The sequence below is a fragment of the Blastocystis hominis genome (genome assembly GCF_000151665.1).
Source record: "Blastocystis hominis, Singapore isolate B (sub-type 7) whole genome shotgun sequence assembly, scaffold_13".
NCBI classification, from domain to species: Eukaryota; class Bigyra; order Opalinata; family Blastocystidae; genus Blastocystis; species Blastocystis hominis.
Genome location: NW_013171820.1, coordinates 41405 through 64784, shown reverse-complemented (window position 1 = coordinate 64784; position 23380 = coordinate 41405). Strand labels below are relative to the sequence as shown.

At 30.5% G+C, this 23380-nt stretch overlaps 1 protein-coding gene across 1 annotated transcript; it reads right to left on the bottom strand.

Moving 5' to 3' along the window:
* Nucleotides 1–17838: 17838 nt before the first annotated feature.
* Nucleotides 17839–19189, bottom strand: GSBLH_T00006303001 (uncharacterized protein; the record flags this gene model as incomplete). Its single annotated transcript, XM_013040086.1, has 2 exons — nucleotides 17839–18911; nucleotides 18961–19189. 2 exons carry the CDS (start codon nucleotides 19187–19189, stop codon nucleotides 17839–17841), a joined length of 1302 nt encoding a protein of 433 aa, XP_012895540.1.
* Nucleotides 19190–23380: the final 4191 nt, after the last annotated feature.

Sequence of the window (23380 nt, the reverse complement as noted above, 5' to 3'; positions counted from 1 at the left end):
TGGAAACAGGAATACAAACAACGTAACATTGCAACGTATTATATTGGGCATACCTTGCATCACAATTTAGAATGTTACATCGTAATGTGGGTTAAAGAAAACACTTCAATAGAATAAGGGAGACCACTTATCATTCGTTTCATAGATGAAACGCCATCGATTCAGATATTCAATAGCATCTTGTACTGCAAACAGAACACTTTCCAATGGAGGATCCACTTTAAGATTCACATACTGTTTGTGAATGACGTAGAAACTACCATCCATGTATGCATTTTGCGCTTTCATCCAACGAGTATCATTAGCAGGATGAGAGGAATAAGACGAAACCAAAATATAGTGAACTCGCGATATCATAACATTTTCAGTGTAACTCATTTCATAAAAGTAGGGAGGATCACATTCAATCACTACTGAGTGTGGGGTAGCAAACATAATGTTTATGAGGGCACAACCATGAGTAGACATAAAAATATCCGTTTCGTAAAAAAGTTGGACCTGCTTTTTGAAGGAAATGTTTTCTAATAACGAGTACGAAATGGACAGATTCTAAAAATAACGCTAGTAATCTCTGCATAAACTTTAAAGCGGGAACCAATGATTCGTATCCATTTCTTTCCATCAATAAAACTTCTCGTTTTCTTTCGATCGACGATAAGCAAAGATAACAATTGTGGTTTATTCAATTTTGTGGGAATGTCAACATAGCGATATGCCGATGCTCTCATCATATCTTGAGAAAAAAAGCCTGGCCAGTACGATAATCCCCCACCAAACATGCATTTATCTAACAACACCTAATCATTAGTACCAATTCCTAATTATACAGCAGTTCGAAAACAAGTCAGGGTGTCAATGGGAATACTACCAGGGAGATGAACTAACGGACGCATATTATCGGGATAGAGGCTCAATAGTAGTTTTAGATATGCATTTGTCCATTTAACTTTATCTACAGGAAAGGTTGGGAAGAAGAGATCTGTCAATGGCAAATAAGCAGATGGAAAACGAAGCTTTAATAAAGCGTGATTTACTGATTCTGTAAAGTGACCTAAATGCCTTGATACATAGGGCTGAGAAACAAAAAACTGCTTGGTATTGATCCATTTCACATTCTGAGGTATCTTCCCCTTTACAACATCGATTTTGTGAGACCATCTAAAAGCGATATGAAAAAAGAAATAGAACGGTTACTAGAATTATGAGGATAATGAATGTTGAATTTTCCGCTTTCTAAAAATATCTTCCAGTACATGGACGAATTAATACATATATTATGAGCATTCATAAATGGTGACTGAGTATTTTTTACACATTTAATTGAAACTACCGAGTAATCGCTTGCTAGGAATTTGGTCTCATTACGGTTCCTCTTGGATTCTCTAAATGTCATATGTGTAATTCAGAACTACATTTCGTTGTATTTTTTTTGAAGGATCCTCACGATTACATCAAACTTTTGTTTCCTAAAAATAAAAATATACCCATTTTAATAACCAGATGTTTTGGGAATATACGTAGTCTTTTATATACCAAGAATCCTCTTCAACAATAAGCTTTGATATTATGGAATAGGACGAATCAATAACGAATGGAATCGAGATATCCTTGAGTTGGTTGTTTGGAAGATGATTGATTAACAGTCCAACTTCTTCAGAATATATGGACTCCGAAGTCTTGGTAGGATTATGAAGAACAGTACTTTTCACACGTAATTTTGGATCAAGTATATACACAGCAACATATTCACAAGAGAATTGGAATCGATAACTATTATAGTTTGAAATACAATAGAATGAAAGAATAAAATAAAATAGAATAAACTTAGAACGTCCCATTAAGAAATAAGAATTAGTGATATTACATAAATATGCAAATCCACGATAGTGTCAAGTTCTATGTATCCAATTTAATACTATTGTAATCAGTGATATAATTTATACATCACAATTAGTGATTAGCTTTTTCCTTATGTATCAAGGTATGTATATTTTATTGTTTTAATTTAATCTGCCTTGTATTACTACATCACACCAAAAGCTAAAGTGAACGTTTCCTAACTTATTCTTTTATGTCCAAACAATTGTGGATCATGTAGTAACATATGTTTCTAATGTGGAATACTTTGAAAGATACATATTATTTGACAGTGCTCCAATTTTGTATGTTTTCACAAAATATTAAAATTATATAATAATTATAATAATAACAGCAAAACTACGCTTCATAAATAAACGTAGCTCAGTAGCAACAATACTATTATCGAATACAGAAAGTGAAGCAAACTATGGTTTGTATTAGTCGCAACTCACATAACTGTTTTTATGTTCCTGATTTGTAAAAACACAATTTATTTATTCTCAATAAACAAAGAAACATAGCTTATGGATTTGACGTAAATATGAACTCTCCCAGTATTGATTTGTCCACGGAAACCTATCTCTGACCGATTGGTCTCGGATTCCCTTATATCCTGCCATTATCCAACTTCTGTATGTTTGTGGTCTCACTATGTTATGAGTTTTTGTTTTGTACGACGCAACTGCATCCTTTCCGTAATGCTTGTATTTTCCCTCATTTTTAAAGGAAGCCCTATATGGCCTTTGATGACATTCCATAAACCAAGTTATTGAGCCATGAATATCATCACCATTTCGGTGAGTATATGGACGATATCTCCAATATACTTTTGCTTGAACATATGTTTTGGCATACACCTGAATCACATAATCAACCGGAATAGGTGTGCTATCATCATTTTTATCAGCATTCACTAAATCAAAAGAGGAATCTGGATAGTGCATTTTCGAGACAATACGTGCTCCGACTCCAGTAGGAGCATCATATTTATCAATCACATCTAATAAGTGTTTGATCGTGTACTTTGAGGGAATGATATCATCATCGAAAACAATATGATAATATGATGTGAACAGTAGCGGAATTAAGTGGCGTAAAAAGAAGGGAGAATCCCAATTAATGGCCCAAATGTGTTTGATATTTTTAAAGCGGTCAAATAGTGGCTTGTAATTCACGTGCAAACCGTTTTGATATACCACTATTTCGCCGAGCTCTTCGGATGAACTCAGAATCCCTTCGATTTGTTCCATATAGTATTGCCTTTTAAATTGAGATAACACCAAGGACACCTGACGTTTTTGTGGCCAACTACCTTTGCATTCAACTCTTTCTAAGCCTAAGCGTTGTTTACATTCTTGTTCAGTCTCATTGAGGACCGATAATGATGGCTTATCCTGGTTTCGAAAATTTCTATACTTTTTTTTGTAAGTTGGGCATGGAATAAACTGTATTTTCGAATTGAATAGACACGAAAACGCTTGTGAAAAGTAGGAAAATGCATCAGCCATTTGTTTCTTGAACTCTGTGTTAACAATAATGCTTCTTAACTCGATCGACTTAACCAGTAAACATCCATCAACTTGCCACTTATCTGCAGGTTCATAAGGTGAGGCACAAGAAATAACACTAGAAGGAAAAGAATTTGACAATAACCTAATTGATTTATCGATCCAAGAACCATCTGGCAAACCTTCTTCAAACCCGATATCTTTGATAATAAGGGTATAATTACTTGTTCTTAGTAAAGATAGAATAAAAGGGAAATATCCATTATCAGGATAAGACGACCGAATAATATAAGGATAAGGTAGTTGCGATTCACTTGCAAGGGTACGCATATCATAGTTTATATCATGCGAAATTACATAAAAATAATTGATTATGCAGGAATGAATGGTGATGTCTCTTATTTCTTCATATGGGATTATGGTACGATTTGTATCAAGAATAATAGTCACAAAACACGTTTTATTATCTAGGGTATTAATAGTGAATGATTGTACCTTTATACTCTACTTCCTCCACATCAATAGTTTCGCATAGAAACAATAACAGTAGCACAAATATAATTTTATACATCTCCAGTAGTTGCCTCTTATTTTTGTAATAAACAAAAAATAGGGATAATACAGTATAAGGAATAATTCTTTTGTATTGAATAATTGTATTAGAAGCATGCAAATATTACCATTTTCATTTTTGTGATTGCTTACGAATGTTTCAAGTATTGTCAGTTCAATTGATATTCTTTTTTCTTCTTCTTTTAATAGTGATGGTAAGTAAAAGCAGTAGCAGCAGTGTAAAAGCAAATATTAGAAATGGAAAAATACTATCTTTTATATCTCTAAGCAACAGGAATTTTAAAAATCAAATAAAGTACATAGAAAAAGCAACTCATGATATGGAATATGTTCCTTATGAATCAAATAATCTTAAAGGTATTTACTTGTATCATATTAATGATTCAGGTATTAGTACATTCAAGAAGCATATTAGTGGTAATCTAAGTAGGTTTCTGAATTGTATTACATTTAGAGCAAATCGTTCGATATTTTCCAGTGAAAGAGTAGTATACAACGGAGTTTTCTAAATTAGAGATGAAATAGAAGGTAATTCCTCGGTTACCAGACGTTTATCCGCAAGGCACCATAATGCAAAAATGGAAAAACAAAGAATCTATTTTTTCTCATTGTAATTAGTAGATGCCACTTATACCTCCCTGCCTGCGGATTCTCTTCCTAATATTCATGATACTATTATAAAGAAATACCTAACCAATACGCAATGGAAAAAGAAAAAGGAAACTACCAGTATGTCTCCTGTGCAAATATATCCTACTGTTATATCGCAAAACATCATATTGACCCCGCACTTTTCAGACCAGAACGATTATTACATCTACTGTTATCCTCAATTAAATGGTGAAATGGATCCTGATTTGAACTACCTGGCTTACCTGGCTTTTCATAACGAAATACAATTGTACTCCGAGAAGATAAATACACATATAGTCATAGATTCTGTGGAACTAGCAAAAGTGAACAAAGTGTTTTGTCTCGTTATGAGCTCTGACTTTGTGATATTTCCAATTATCAAAATAGAAACACCACTGGATATAAAGGAGGAAGCGCCCAACATCATAATTTCAATTAGAGAGAGTTCTACCACATCCGTGTTCTATATTATCAACTCCACCATTCCTTGTTACTATTGGTGTGGAGCATATCTTCAAAGTACTCCGCCTCCTTCAGTAACAGAACTAAAAAGGAAGCGCAAACAGTTTATGCGGCTGTATGCTGAAGGAAAAATAGAAGATCTCACACCTTCGGAGGATTATAACTTGTACTGCTACGCTGAATCCGTGAACAAATCTCCGATGAGGAAAAGTATTGCGGAGAGTTCTGTTGGATTTAAAACTCTTAATAGTATTATTTTACATGAACTTTTATGTAGGTTATATGAAAATAACACGATGGAACCAGACTCAATCCTATTTGTCTTTTACTATTAACACTAACCACGTTCACTATCCTACTTGTTTATTAAATGGAAATTTGCCAGATAGCAAAATCTATTATAATTCTAATGGAGAATACTCTTTTAATATGCAACCAGAAAAATACTATTATCTGGTATGCAGCATCCAGTATGAGACCAAGGAATATATTATAGAAGATGCATTTTATAATTCTAATGATTCTAACAGTGTTACTTTAGAAGCCAGTTACTTCGCGTATAATAAAAACCATAACGCACGGTATATTGTGCTTGGATCAATTGTGCTTATCATATTTTTGTTGATTTGCTATATAATTAAAAATATAAATCGATTTAAGGGTTATACAATTCTAGATGGATCAAATACACTGGCAAGTGAAAACGAAAGATTAAAGCATGATGCAATAATACACAATATTGATATGACTGTACCTACACCGTCTCAGTGCGTTATTCCTCTTGTGGTTAATGAATGGAGATGTCAATCATGTATGTATTATAACTCAACGTCAAACAAGTATTGTGAGATGTGCCACTCACTAAATCCAGATTATCTAGATAAGGAAACGAAAGACACCTAATATCCAGAGGAAATTCTCAAGATATATGAATTCATCGAACTTTAATGTTGATCCGTTACTATCGATTCTTAATTGAACTCAAAATAAGAAAAATGGAATTTGTTAGTTAAAAATAAATGAGTTGAAAAGAAATAAACAAATCCTAATGATACACTATTGTTATTTACCATTTTCATTACCAGCAATAATTAGTAAAAATATCGTGCGAATAACGAAAAAGATAGGAATACGATTGTTAAGCAGGAATAGGATCGAATAGAATAAAGATATATAATCACATAATGGAAGATGATAAATGATAAATGATTTGGGTATAATAAACGAGACTTCGGATATAGGATTACCATATTATTTTGATAATTTTGCCGATGATGATATAATCGTAGTGAAAGCATAAAAATATTTTTAGATAAAGATTAGATACAAATAAGATGATGTATAATCACTGTGTTTTATTTGAATTCTTGCATTTATTCAAAAAACTATTATATACTATTTACCTGTGAGATTAATATCTTTTCCTTCACTTATTTTGGTATTACTGTGTTTCGCGCTTGATATATTCGAGCAAAAATAAATATAAACAGACAATTTGTATAATTGTACTGACATTATTTTGACTCTTTTATCCACTTTGAGTCAGCAACTATTAATTATTCGTATAATGTAAAAATAATATATATATATTTTTTTTTATTTATTTACTATTTTACTGTAAATATTAGAGAAAATAATCTTGCCAGTTACATAACAAAGCCAAAAGCAGTAAAATGTCTTGTGCCATTTTGATATTATATTTCTAATATAAATCCTAGGTCTTTAGTATATTATACATAATTGTTCTGCTATGCTACTCTATGATTCAGATTGTGTTTTAAATTGCACAATTCGATTTTCTCTTGTGAAATAATGATTTGAATAACAAACTCATAATTGATCTGTTTTCTAAAATATTGAAGTACTACATGTGAAAAATATAGCTTTTCTTGAATATAACATGTGAAAACTCATTACATCATGAGCAAAATAAACTAATTATGTATTGTACTCCAAGAAGAATGGAGACACATTTATTAGTAAAACTAAAAAAACAATACCACATCGATACATAAAGAAGATATGGAATAAGATTATTCGTATTCTGATATAAATTCATAGAGTAGTTATAACCTATCAATACAAAGTTTATTCTATTTGCAAATCATTGTTGTTTTTGTAAAATGAATATTTAGATATGGTATTTTGGATAAATAGAGTTCTTTTCTCTATTGCTAATTTCCAGGTATTAAGATATGACGACAATAAGGATTCGCATAGCATATTGATGTTTGTCACGTAAAACTGTTGAATGCTCGTTGTAAATACCTTGTGATAAAAAAGCAATCTATTTGTAAAAATGTGGCAGTGGACTATGTAGATGAATTGATCAAAATAATGAACATAAGTGAGTACATAGTTGAATGCTATTTAGCCTTGTATTTCAGGGACTACAAATTATTTCGTTTGTGTAGTAAAATGTTCACCAACATTCGTGAATGAGAAAAATAGATATTAGAAATTACCCATCATTGTATGACACTGATATATAACTATTAATTATTATTTAGTATTTATCTTGCAATTTTTCTGCTTTCATAATAAATGACTTTAAACAATTTTACAAAGCAGGAAAACTTTTATGAGCGAAAGAATATGGAAATATGACTTTCAATACAATTTGTACTAATTTGAATGCTGTGTAATAGAGTGTTAAGTCTGTTTTTTTCACTAGTTCTATGATGTTAATGAATTCAGTTCAGCGATTCTACATATTCTTATGATTGTATTTCGTAATATAGCAACTATGAGTCATAAAGCTTGCAAAATTCAATTCATATCGATGAGAAAACATCAAAAATTAAGGTTACATCAAGAAAAGAAAAGTATAAAACCTGTGTAGAATATTACTTAAGACTTAAAATTATGAAACAAAATAGACAGATTCCACCTATCAAATATAGCATAATATCAGAAAGTCAACTAGTAAATACTTAACATAAGATAGGTAGTGAAAAGGTTGAATATTAAACTATATGACAATGAATTAGTATAAGAAATAGAAAACAGAAAAACTACTTGAAACTAAAATAAAACAAAATGTGTATTTTAGAGAGTTTTTATCGTGACAATACTTAAGGCTCTGATAAATGTACAGTTTTTGAGACAATAGAAGACACAACTCAAATTGTAAAACCTTAATCCTGGAAGTTAGCAGAAAGTTTATGTAAAGCAAGGGGAAATATAAATATAGGAAAATGCAAGAATATTAAACTAAACGCTTTGGATGAATTTAAAACTCTTATTTGTATGTATTGATTGCTCAAATGCTCGTAGTGTATCAAGGCATATATCGTAGGTAATAATGAAGGATGAAATAATATAAAAACGCTATTGTTTGATGCATTAAAATAGACATTTAATAGATTCACCTAAACTTCTTTTTTATGCCCAAAGAAATATAATAAATGATGAACAAGAAATAATGGAGTGATAACTATGGATTCAAATCGAAATATACCCCAAAATACGTGTTATGGAGTTATAATGATGGTTTACTATTATAGTGAATTGGATCTATGTGAAATTTGTGAGATGAGATCGAATTTATAGAATGCTCCTTAATTCAGGTTTATTATTGCTTATAGAGTGTGTTGGCATTGATTATACAAAAGCAATCTAAAGGTCTTTGAAATGAGCTCAAATATGATTCAGTCATGTTCCTGAAATAGCGATATCATTTAGCAGCATTTTACATTGCTCATCAAGATAAAGACAAGTGAGCGGGTAATATCATATAACTCTTTTTCTATTATTATTTGCATTATTCACGACATCTATAACTTGATATAGACTTTACCTTTCGATGTTCATATGTCTATATGAAGCTTACTGCGTATAATAGAGAGTATTAAAACATATGATATTTTAGTACACATGATTATTAGAATTTAAGATTTCGAGTTAACAATAGTGAAGGCATAATACTTTTGTATTATTGATACTAAATACCATGGCTTGAGCAGTTATGGGTGAGAACCTGCAAATCGAGCGTGCATGTTTCAACTTTAATAAGATCACTCTATTTAATCGATTTAAGTGCAATACGTACAATTTGAATGAATAGACGGCTAATTGTTGAAGGTAAGTCAATCATCATCTACTAAAAAAATAAATCGAATCGCTATGCTGCGGAAATGCTACGATCTATTCTTTTGTAGTTTGTGTAGTTATTCGAGAATACTGCTAGTATATGGTTTTAAATAGGTTTATCAAACTATATGCTTTTCAACCCTTGAAATCGAAATAAAATTATAAATAACTAAAAGAGAATTTGTTGTAGTAGTAATATTAATCAAAGAATGCTTTATTTAGTTTTTTTCTTTATGATTCACTATTATTCAGGAATAGCCTTCTTTGCTCTGTTGACTTTATTTTCGTTTGAATTGTGGTTGATGTCATGTTCATTTGCCATGGATAATCAACTTATTTTTCAATTGCCCTCAATTCGGACACGGTTGCCTTGTTCTACTTTAGCGAATTATTCTTACTTCGCAGAATTAGATGATGACTATGGAATGAATGATGTCTATGTCCAGAAATTGAAGGATATTCCAGAACTAGAGTTACTCAGCAATGAAAAAGAGTGTTTCCATCGTTTGGTTCCTTATGAACTCAACCCATGTCATTATTCAACTTGTCAGACTTCAGAGGATCTACATTCGTTTTTTAACAAATACAAGAGTGATTTGTTTTTTGCCTGCCATGATCGTACAACCTTTTCTCATTGCCAAGAGTTTTATGTGATGCTGTATGATACAAGAAAGAGAATGTGTTCTTCGTTCCAGAGAATGCCTTGTAGATATTATTGGCTCATATATTAACACTAGACAATCCAAATTCCTTTGACGACATCACTCTAATCACGATTCTGTCTCTGAATAGACAAGATAGACTTCCCTATTTAATGAAACGATGGAAACATAGAATCATGATGAGTATTATGATAATGGAATCGGAATTGCATTCAGTGATCGATCTGATTCAAGCTTATGAGCACTATCGTCAAATTACTTTCTTATTATATATTATCAAAGATCAGCCATCGATTAAAAGTAGAAGCATATTCTATGATACAACAGGACCATCGTATTCAGACGAGACGATCTTTCCTATCAATCTGCTGAGAGATTTGGCCATTGAGTCAATAGAAACCACACACTACTTTGTTAGTGACATCGATGTTTTCTCTTCAGAGACATTGTATGATTCTTTGATGCTACATAATAAAACTCTACGTGATCCAAAAGCAGTATTATTGCTAAAGTCATTCCTAATGAATGAAGAATACATTGATCACGAAGCATGCTATACGGAGGGACAATGTACATATATGTAGTTAGAATACACATGACTGTGAAATGTAGATGGGATCAAGTTCCTCGCAACAAATCAATGTTGATTGCTGCTTACAACAAAACTGTAGTTCAGCATCCAACTATTTTTCATGTATCAGCATATTCGAAGGAATTATTAATATAGGCTATTGTTGATGTTGATTTCATGCTCAAGGAAAAACAAAACAAACTTTTACCATATAAAGCAGATCACGTGATGGAACCTTACTCGATTATTCGTCGGTCTAAGGATAATCCTATTTTTCATCCATATTTTATTAACTATGGTTTTAACAAGCAAGAGTTGATGAATCGAATGACTTTTTTGAGTCCATGTATTTGATTGAATTGATGCTTAGAATTCCACTATTATGTCATGCTGAACGAGTTTTGTATAGAGATTCCACATAAGCGCACAAAGATGTCAAAGGAATATATGTCGAAGAAGAAATCAAACTATGACAAAACTCTTCAAATGCAAAAACTAGCACGTCTCTTTAGGCCAACATACGATATCATAAAATCAAAACGCTAATGATAGATGAAAAAGTGTTGTTTGTTCTATACAAATGTTTGATACTTCAACAAATGATGATATCAATAGGAACACAGTGAAAATAGTAATATCACCTTCTGGTGATTGTGGTCAATAATATCTACAATACAGTGAATATACATGTGGAAAAATATGAAGTGAGGAAATGCTGAATCTGAGATATAAACACTATTTCCTTGTCTGTTCCATATATTTACACTATATTGTCTTTCTTGAGTTATTAATGTTATACAGGATACATTATATACCGTTACTGTTATATTTCTTGGCAATGTAGGAATTGTGTGCTTTTCTTATGTAGTAATCTTTTATTTGATTCATCTATACACTATCGGTATCATCATTTATTGTAAATTGGTTATCACTAAACTACTACATGTAGAGGCCGAAGAGACAATTCTGTGTTTACATTTCCTCATGTGAGACTAAACATGGAAGAGTACTAATTGAATTTGGGTAATTGATCGATAGTTCGATTCAAAATGACACAAGTACTTCCCTTTCACAGAATGCATATAAGCTTCTAACAAGGAGAAGTATTAAATTCTACCAAAAGAAATACGAAATATCAACCATTTTGCCAGAAATTGACCCCGTTCTTAAGCTTGGGTAAATATGAAATGTTTCGATGATTTGTGTAGTTATAAGGTTGTCAATAATCGAACGAATCTACCATCAAAGAATGATATCCAATCTACGCATGTTTTTAATCTGTAGTTTGAATGAGAGTGTTTCTTAATCTAGTTTGCATAATGGTACAAGAATCTTTTATTTGCCAAACTTAAAAGGAGTCGGAAACAGGCTGCAAATCTTCAGCGGATTGTATGTCCTATCATATCACTATCGGATACCAATCGTTAGTAAGTTCATTCTTTATATGCATAAATGACTAGTTCCATTATCAGCAGGTTGGCACCAAGTGTGGAATATCAAACAGTCATTTCCAAATCAAATCATTTATATTTGTGATGATGGTTCGATACTATTGCATGATATAATAATAATTGTAGATGCTCATGAGCTGGCGTATTACGCTTCTTTCTATTATTTATCATTTCATTCCAAACAATCGACAGCTGATCGTGGTAACTTTACTAGTGCTATATTGAACAACACTATTTCTTCCATATTCCCTACTCAAATTACGGCAGTCAGTGGTAACTTGCTTACAATCAATGTAATTGCTATGACTTCATACTACAACAATACGCTAACAAAATTGGGATTCAGAAGTCATCATTACAACTCAACAATTGATGCTCTTTCATACAAATTGTATGGTGAGTTTCTGAGGAATATAATGATTCCATCCGCAAGTTTGATAGAATATATGCATTATTTATATCCAAACTATGACAAAGAGGAGTATAACGCTGTTCACCTTAGATTTGGAGGCGACTTGGCTGATGTTCCTGTGTTTGTTGAGTTCTTGCCACTGAAATCATTTCCATTGATTCTCCGATGCATCAAACAATTACCACAACCTAAAAAACTCTATGTGGCATCCGATTCTGTGAAAATGAAAATGAGGCTGGCAAGGAACTTAACACAATACTCGTTGATCTATTCCAAGAACCAGACAATTCCAGCAGATACACAAATGATGCAGAACAGTTTAGTCTCGTATGCTACATTCAGTGCTGTTGCTGAGTTATACATTTTAGGACATGGAAAACGCTGTGTTATGACAACACGAAGTACATATAGTTTAGCGATGTGTGCTTTGACTGGACAAAAGCCGATTATTATAGAACCAACACTGCAGATTTGTGATAATAAGACATATAGTAATATGGTTATTTTCTGTGTTTATTTTAATAATAGTGATAAAAAGAGTAATTTATACAACAACATATCACTCTTTAAAAAAGAGTAGAAATATGTAAGGAACAAATACAATAATGACAACTTTAAAATCGTTCTGATTGATAAAAGTGTATGTATAAATATAAATATATAGGAATACCTTTAGTATAAGACTCAAAGTCATTGATGTAATACTTTCTACATTATTACATATAATTTTGTGATACATACATTTATCTAGTATTAATGAATTCAGAATAATCAATATGTACAAGCATATTACTCTATTTTTTGTGTATAACGGATTGTACTTTGTATGGTACAATTTCTTTGTTATTTCCAATGCACAATTATCGATTAATGGATAATATGGTTGATTTTCATCACATCAAATTTGTCATTTTGAATAAATATAACTTAAATTAACGAATCACTAATGAATAAAATATAAATGAGAGAATACAAATTAGAAATCGCGAATTAGTAATAGAGTGATATGAGTAAGCAATTGCTGTTAGATTATAGATATCAAATGAAAGGAAAACTCATTATTACATAACATAGTGTTCAATAGAAATAATAGATTTACATCATTCTATAAGATAAATGAAACGAAAAACGAAATATAGGAAATGAAATATCAACATTGGAAAAAAATAAACAACAAAGAATATTTAGAGAATTACAAACACTTAGCTATTTTGTCAATTACAAAAAATTACAGGAAAGAATGAGTAAGAATCCTGCATATTGAATTTAAGTGGGCACAGTATTACGACCAATATTGTTGGAATGAATTAGATATACGACTAAATACTTATTCCTTAATTATTTGACTGTAATAAAAAACGTCAGTATTTATAATTGAATCAGATATATATTTTTTATGAAAACAAAAGCTATCCATTATTTACTAATAAAACGTGAGTTAAAAAACCTGAATAGCACAGTTAGATATTTGGATATACGAGTGAGATGTTTGAAAACACTATTATAGTGGTAATTATAGAATAATATGCAATAAATAAGTCAGAAATATAAGTATTGTATTAAGAATGAAGGATTACTAGATTTACTATTGTAGCACCATTCTAACAATTATTCTAAAATTGCTTAATATGTTTCATCAAATAAGACTGATGTAAAGAAAATTACCAGATGTATTCTTTTCATTTTACGCTTAAAAACGATGTTTCTTTTGTAGTGTTCATGTTCAATATTATAATAGGAATATATGACACTATCCTAATTAGTCACTTATATGTTATTCCCTATTGTATTCTTCATTTCCACATTAGTCATAGCGACAAGTAGATACATTCGTATTAATGACATCTCAGAAATTATACGAATAATTCGAATATGATATCCTTGTATCGAACCTGTTGTTTGCACCAATAGTTGTTTATAACAAGAGATATATACCAATTTGGCAAACCATGTGTTACTGAGTTACAAATAACTACCACTATATAATACAGTATAAGTTCTTCAAAATTGTCAAAATGCTTCGATAATAATGAATATAATGCGATGTATTTTTGGCTAAATCCTCTTACATATTATATATTTCACTTGCATACGAAGTCCTATTTTTTCAGATTTAATAAGAATATAGCAACTTATCTTCATTTACCATTACTTTCATATGTTATTTCATAGTGAATCATCATACAATATTAATTATTCGTCCTTACATATATTACTCTTGGTTTTTCGTTTCTCTCACTCATATTAATAATATGTTTTTCATTCTTCAATACTTGCCTGTGTATAACGTGCTATGTTGTTGATTCATTACCTAGATATTTGTGTTTAACTCTCTTTTTCATATTGCCCTATATTGTTACTGATTGGGATGTATCATCCGTAACTTCATTCAGTACAAGTGGTATACATACATGTGATTCATTATGTCTAGACATTAGTAATGAATGGTTTATACATTTTGTAAAAACCAGAAAAGTGCTTAAACTCGACAACGCATCCAATTCATCAATTCTTGTTTTGAATAAGGTAACTCGTAATAGAGAAGTATCGCAAAACGAATTTTCTGTTCAGTTAAAGCCAGTTATTTATACATCCACGAATCAAGCATTACTTGGAGATTCTCTGTTCATCAATCATACAAATGATCCGAAAGTCTATATTCCACCTTTCGATGATCATTCTTGGAACAAAATACACTATTTTCCATGGAATGATTCGTTCAATTATGATCATATTTGTAACAATGTATTAAAGCGAATTACTAAAAATGATACTTTCTATATTATATCTGGTAGTTTCAATGGAGGTTTAGGACATAAATATTTATCAGTATTTCATTCTATAACTTATGCAATTTTGTTAGGACGGCGATTTTTGCGTTTGATTTGAATAATGATATGATTTATAGTTCATTTACCCGAAAGCTTTTGGAAAGAAACCAACAGTTGTTTTCGCCAATTACGATACTATGGAGGATATAAGGGATTGGTAATTTGTCGTAAGAACGGTAAATGTAATCACAAGTATATCACGAACTATCATAAGTTACCACAAGCAAATTTAGTAACAATTGATTTCCGCAATAATAAGCAACTGTATACGAAAATGAATCTAAATCTATTAAAGCAACTAGGTATAATTACAACAAGAAATTGGAGAGAATATCAAAAGGTAATATACAGGTTGCTATTAAATCCTTCTCTAAAAGTACAAAATTCTATACAAAATGTACTACGTGATTTACCTTCCCAATGGTTTTCAGTGGCAGTTCATATTCGATGTGCTGGAAACCTTGCAGAGTATAAAGAAAAAGTTCAAATGATCAAGAAAAACCAACTGGGACATGTCTCCAGTTTGATCAAAACCTTATATAGAAAAAATAATGTAAATTCCAACCATGCAGTGTTTTTGGCAACTGATAGCAAGTATGCACTCGACAAACTCACATCTTTATTAAAACCTATACATGTAATATCAAACACGCAAGTTATAAGAGGCCATTCCACTGGTGCTAACCAGATCATTGTAGCGTCCTCACTAACAGATCTATTTCTCCTTTCCAGATCCAGTGCATTTATTGGAGTTAAAAGGAGTGGATTTAGTAAAGTTGCCTTAGGAATGTCAGATCCTAAAGTAGTCAAATTGATTCCTGTTTAAATGAGAATTATACTGCAGGTAGTCGTAGAATGTTTTATTGTGATATGATATGCATTGATTCATTTTGTTTGTATTTATAATATGTATTTTGGTGTTTAGCTATATGATAATTTTTGAATAATGTATATATAGTATCTTGGTAATGACTGATACATTATTAGGTCGTGAAATACCTTATAATATGGTAATGAAAAATACCTTAAACTACTACATCAATGGTTATTAACGATTCCTATTATTCAGAATCAACACATATGATATTCTAGTACAGGCAACCATGCACAGTTGCTTATCAACTATTGAGGAATTACTTCATTCCACTATATGATATTTCAGTGTCATGGAGTAACAGTACAAATAGGAATATTGGTATATCTATTGAGTTTGAGCATTTAGATTCTAAGTTTTTTTATATTTAGTATGAGAAAGATTACACAATGGGAAGTAATGCTTTAATTCTACATACTGTTTTTTCTAATAACAATATACATAGAATAGAATACCATCCATTTTGTCAATAAAGAATACATTTACAGACATATCTTAACTATAAATCGACATAAGAAATCTGTAATACAATCAAATGTTTGCTATTTATATTTATATGCTTATTGCATATTATTTGGGATTACAATCGACTAAATACCTCAATGAAGTACTACTGTATATTTTGTATCATTACGATATACATGATAGGTATGAAAATATATTCTATAGAGTGTCTATCAAATAACAATCGGAGTGTAAACATTTGTTAATATTCTATATGTTTTAGATTATGTGATCAGGCAATCGAACATAGTACGTCCAGTGTCATCTTGTTTTTATTAAGCTTGATTATTCGCTTTTTGTATATCCTCTGAAAAGTATTTATATTTGTAGTATCGCTTCATATATACGCTTTTATATCGTATTCCACATTTGAGCTTTTCGAGTAATAATGAAATAACCATTATAAGATATTTTCCAAAAACAATCTTAGACTTTATATTGCACAAATAGCTTATCTATAACAATAGAATCCTATTAGTTTTTCTTTGTTATTTTATCTAGAAAACAGAAACATCTTTCCACATATAAAAGGTATATAAGATAATATATATTTACAATTAGGAATGCAATTAATATAATCGAAACGATTACTTAATTTGTTTTTCCATTATGTTTATTATCATTATCTCATTGATGATATCATAATATTATTATGAAATTTGCAATAAGCAATATTTGGTGTGTTACGTTAAAATTGTACTCCCATTTATCCTTATTCACAATTATTAGAAAATTGCATGCTTTTCTTGATACTTTAGGAATGAAAAGACATATTATTTTTGTTTATATGTTAGGAGTGTAAATTATGTGCACAAGAGTAACATATTATTACTATTTCCAGTGATGGACTGTTAGCTCTGCATTTCATTTATTTCTGATATTCCTCTATTTGAGTTGCTTGGAAGCAATGCTGTTATGAAGCACTATTTGATACTTATTCATAAATCATACGCCTTGCATATAAGCATTACAAACCGGTTTATCTTGTTTTCTGATTTGTTATTCTATTAAGATTTTGTGGACAGCTTTTACTCATAATTACACATTTATTGAGTATCTATATCGCAGTGAATTCTTACAATAATTACCAAAGATTCACGTATTTTGATTAATATCACATTGATAATATGAGTTACTATGGAGTACTGATATTCACAACATATATGTAGATTATGATAATATATGCTAATTTATACAATACTGTTATTGTCTCTTGAAAAGATAAATAGTTGATGTCTATTTACGTCTTACATAGCAGATTATCGTTTGACAATAATACTAAATACTATTACACAAAAGATGGTTGTCATACATGTACAATTTTGATAAATATAAACAAACATTGGATTCTATTAATGTTTACAGGTGATGTATATTCTTTACACAAAATCATGAGCTCACATATTTAGATTGCTGGATTCCAAGCTTTATCAACCGACCTTGATCCGTATTTTGTCATCACTCGAATGTATTTCATTTTCTTTTTGGAAATGAAAGTACTTTTTACATCTATCTGAAAATTGTTTTGTATGGTTTTCAGTTCATTGCCTAATAATAATTCGCACTTTTGAAAATTGTTATTATGCTCTAGACGTAAACCAGGAATAGCTAGATAGTTGCTATTCATGGATCGAGTAGTTTTGAGATTGCTTAAAAAGGCTGACAACACTGCTTGATCTTGTCTATGATTCTTCATACTTGATCCGCGAGGTGACATACATTTTTGGGTAAAAGCACACTGATAATAAGGAATCATTACCTTATTCAATACGGTTTTGTTAGACCAATCGATAATCAGATGACCTCCAGATGCATTTGGATCCCTGGGGTTAAATCGATCGATCAAATGATTTCGTACTAAGAATTTTGCTGTAGCGAAATAAGTCCATTTATGTTGATTGCCTGAAGAAGGTGGGCTGTAAATTCCATCCATTCGAACATTTGTCAATTCACGACTTATTCCCTCGCGAATCAAGCTTCCTCCATCTAGCCAAAATACAATGCCTTTCCAAGCAAAATAGGCATCTCCTAATGGAATTACCTTCCATGCATATCCACCTCGTTGTTGTTTGTTTCCTGCAAGCTTTATCCATGCTGGAAATGAGTTGAACTTGAATTTACGATATGCAATGAATCCAGTCGAGTTCATTTTCTTTTGGATTTGATGAATTGTATTAAAATGAGTAAACAAAATGTTTCTGAATCTTGTAGATAATCCCAAATCGATATACATATAAGAAGCATATGGATCTGCTACTACCATAGAGAAGAGACAATTGAACGATCCCAAAGCATGGTTGTCAGATGCTCCAGTCATCATTAGCACTTCTGATGTTTGTTTCTCAAAATTGGGTATATCACCTGTTAGAACGAATGGAACTGATTCTATCTTCACTCCATAATTAACATATCGATTGGAGATATCCGAAACCAGCTTATTGAATGGAACTGGATAATGTATATTGGCATAATCATACTCTATGAATAATGAAGAGTAGATAATTTTTACGATTCTTTGAATATTTACCGAAGTCCTTGAGTTGGACAGGAGTCAGCAGATCTTCTGCAAAAGTTCGAATATTGGGTTCCACAGTAGTTTGTTCACTTGTTGTTCCATTAGACTCGTTCATACGATATTTACTTATTACTGTTGTTTGATAAGAATGAATGTACTTCACAGGATAACTAAAATGCACTTGAACATTATATTGTAATAGAGACAACTGATTCAGATATTGTGACAATACAAAGGACATAACCACTGACACTATCCATGGTAACCAATTATTGGTATTATAAGGTGTCATCTAAAAATAAGAAAGAAAGAAAGAAAGAAATTACTTCACAATTACTGGACAATAAGTAGTGAGTAATCGTAATTTGAAATTATCAGGAGTAATACTGTGGTTAATTTTGGAAAATGCCTCTTGCCTGCACTCAATTAACCGTACCTCTGTTTCGTACAAAGCCATTTTTTTTCATATATTTAACAAATCTTTTGTAAATATGTATATTTGTATTTCTTTTGTAAACTAATTCAATTAGATTCTAAAAATACAAGTTTAAAGATTTCCATTACATGTTCTTATCTCATAGATAATTCTGTATAAATTACAGTTCGATATTGGTATGTGTATGTTATTGCACGTTACTTCTCTTACCAGTGTAATCTTGAATTACATACACGGCATGCTTGTGTATCTAATTCAAAAGCACAAGTGATAATAAATAGCTATTGTTGTATGAAAAACATTTTGCATGGATTGTGATATTGATGAATACGCTGCCAATAAGTTAGTATATGATAATTCTTTTGGTTGTAGAATTAGAAACAGAGTATTCACATCACTCCTTTGTTTCTTATTATAGATATGTAAATAATCTTGACATGTGAAATTAACAAACTCCATATTATTGACAGGTGGGAAATATCATAATCAAGGTTTTTATCAAAATACTTTATACGGAACTTTCATAAAATCAAAATTAAGCAATTCTGATTCAAAACAATTCTATTAATATTTATAGACTATGAATGGTTGTTTTTAATACACTACATTTCCTCAAATAGTTTGGTATTCCAACCATTTTACTTTTTTTTAATTTATAAAAATCAATGTTTAATTCCCAGTACGATACTTATTGTTGAAACTTGTTAGAGACCAATCATTTTCACATCCACGAATCAAGCATTACTTGGAGATTCTCTGTTCATCAATCATACAAATGATCCGAAAGTCTATATTCCACCTTTCGATGATCATTCTTGGAACAAAATACACTATTTTCCATGGAATGATTCGTTCAATTATGATCAAATTTGTAACAATGTATTAAAGCGAATTACTAAAAATGATACTTTCTATATTATATCTGGTAGTTTCAATGGAGGTTTAGGACATAAATATTTATCAGTATTTCATTCTATAACTTATGCAATTTTGTTAGGACGGCGATTTTTGCGTTTGATTTGAATAATGATATGATTTATAGTTCATTTACCCGAAAGCTTTTGGAAAGAAACCAACAGTTGTTTTCGCCAATTACGATACTATGGAGGATATAAGGGATTGGTAATTTGTCGTAAGAACGGTAAATGTAATCACAAGTATATCACGAACTATCATAAGTTACCACAAGCAAATTTAGTAACAATTGATTTCCGCAACAATAAGCAACTAAATACAATAGAGAATCTAAATCTATTAAAGCAACTAGATAAAATTACAACAAGAAATTGGAGAGAATATCAAAAGGTAATATATGGAATTTTATTTTACTGTTCTATTTGAACTATTTTATAAATAATTATATTAGTTTTGCATATATCATCGAACTGCAAAATGCCACGAAATAAAGTACATGAAAAAGTGTTTAATACAAAGTCTTGCTTATTAACTCTTTGAATGTAATTTCTCAACATTAATTTTCATATCCTTAGTATAATTGGTTAATGTGTAGGTGCTTTCTGTTTTCTGTTTATAAGGACATCTCACTTTGAAATGGGCAATCCGTAATATGTTTCTCGGTACATTGCGCCCGTAATTACAATAATAACAGTCATGTATATAAAAGTATCCTTCAGCTTTTGTATCAATAACTTGTTTCGGCCTCCCTGATTTCTTATTATCCATGCGAATTGTGAAGTCATCAAACAGCGTACCATATCTCAGTGAGTTTTCTCTATTTGCTTTTCCAAGGTACATAAACGATTCCGCCTACAGTTCACTCCATAATACGAGAATACAGCAAGGGTTTGTTTTCCTGGATTTATTGTGAATATCCTCTGAATTGCTTTATACAAATCATAGGGGTATTGTTCACTATAAAAATATTCATCTACATCCTGTGAAATAATATATTTATAGTAGTCACGATGTCTGTAATAGCAACTATTGATATGACTACCTTGAATGGATAATTGCGTAAACTTCCATTTTTTCGTTAATGGCCATGGATATTCATAAAGAATAACATATCCACTTTGAATTTCTAGTTGTAATGCCTGTTGGAAATAATGACATTTTACAGTACAATACAGAATGACATTATCAACCTCTTGTAAAACGTAGTAAGCCAATAGCGACTTTATTTCATTGACTGTATTGTAATTTGAAATATATGCACAAACAGCTATTTTTCTCTTTGGTTGGCTCGCTAGGGCTCTGTATGGTAGGTTTTCATATCTGACTTTGATTGTACGATCATATAAGGAAACAGTTCCGGATGATGGTAAACTAGGTATTTCATATTTAAGAACCCTTAGATGTCCTTCTCTAACTTGACTAAATACATTATTGTATTTAGTACCATTCAGGAACAGCTCCACATTATAACTAGAATACTTATTGTATCTTCTGCTTCTAGTATTACCGTTATTAATAATTACATAAACTGCCCAAGAATTGTTCCTTTTGGAAACAATAATATCGTTAACTAACGGTACATTTTTATTCTTTTGAGCTTGACGAAGTTTCTTGGCAAAATTGTAATCAACTTCGAGTTTTAATCTATGAAAATTATGTCTCTTGGACCATACATTATGATAAGTCAGGTTGATTTCTGTCTTTAGAATAGATATATTCCTGCTAGAAGAAAAAGAGGAGATATTCAATGTAGGTCTTATCCATTTTAATGAAGTAGAATTTTTATCTGAATAAAATGAAACACTACGATTCTTTGAAACAAAATGGATAGTACTTGAAACGTCTGGGATAATAGATTCATTGTATTCTTTAAATATAAGAGATGGAAGAAAAAGAGCAAACAACAACAATCTACAAATATTATGTAATATTGTTTATATACGGTAGTGTAGTTTTGTATATCGCGTATATACTATTCATTATAATCACTCTATGCTCATTAAATAATGCTAAATAAATATTATAAAGAATACATTTTTAATTATAACATTCATTCATGTTAATAGGTATAATTTATTAGCATATGTTGAATTTGTTTATTTTAATTATATTGTACTATTTGATAAAAACAAATGAATAGTAAAATCTTGAAGAACGAGCTAATGTTGTGCGAACTTATTTACAATGAATAATGGATATGCATCTTTAATAGGTATTATAAGCATTACTGTGCACAAATGCATATCTACAATTGGTAAATGTTGTGTGTTGTATACAACACTCATTATTTGTATTAACACTGGATAATGATTATGATCTAGTAAATTGTGGATTTATTGATATCCTTAACGTGATTCTACAATTGAAAATGAAAAATAAAAAGATGTAACGTATTGCCAACTTTAATTTTTATTTTGTGATGAATAACAGACATGGCTATTGTGGAGTGAGAATTATAATGTAATATTATGATCATAAAATTTACAAGGCGTTGTGTTGAATGACAGCATATCCTGGGAAATAAATCGAAAATATATGAAGCTTGTATAGAAATCTTAAATTCATAAGAAATATAGTTAATTGAATGTAATATAGAAATTTTGATATATAATTTATGTCAACTAATGGACTAATAAGTAGATGTGAGATATGGTAAATGATAACTATATTTCCAGAAATGATTGAATAAACAGAAGTTAACTAGATTTGAATTTTTTATATATTATTTTGTAACAAAAATCCAAAACTATTGTCGGTGACTAAGAAACACTGTTATATCTCTTATTTTGCAAGGAATTCATTCACATTTATAATTATTACTATATATTAATTGAATCGAAATATTGAAATGATAAATAATGTAATATAAAGAGATAATAATATTACCTAAAATATGGTATTTTTCAATACTTATTTCCTATCATTCATAATAGTAGTCTGTTATGAAGATATTAGGATAAATCTACCTGCTAAACAATGCAAAATTCATTTCACATTACAGTAGCCACTGATTGCAATTGATGACTAGATTATTTATAGCATTTTGCTATTAGTTGTATATGCTATATCTAGATCGTTTTA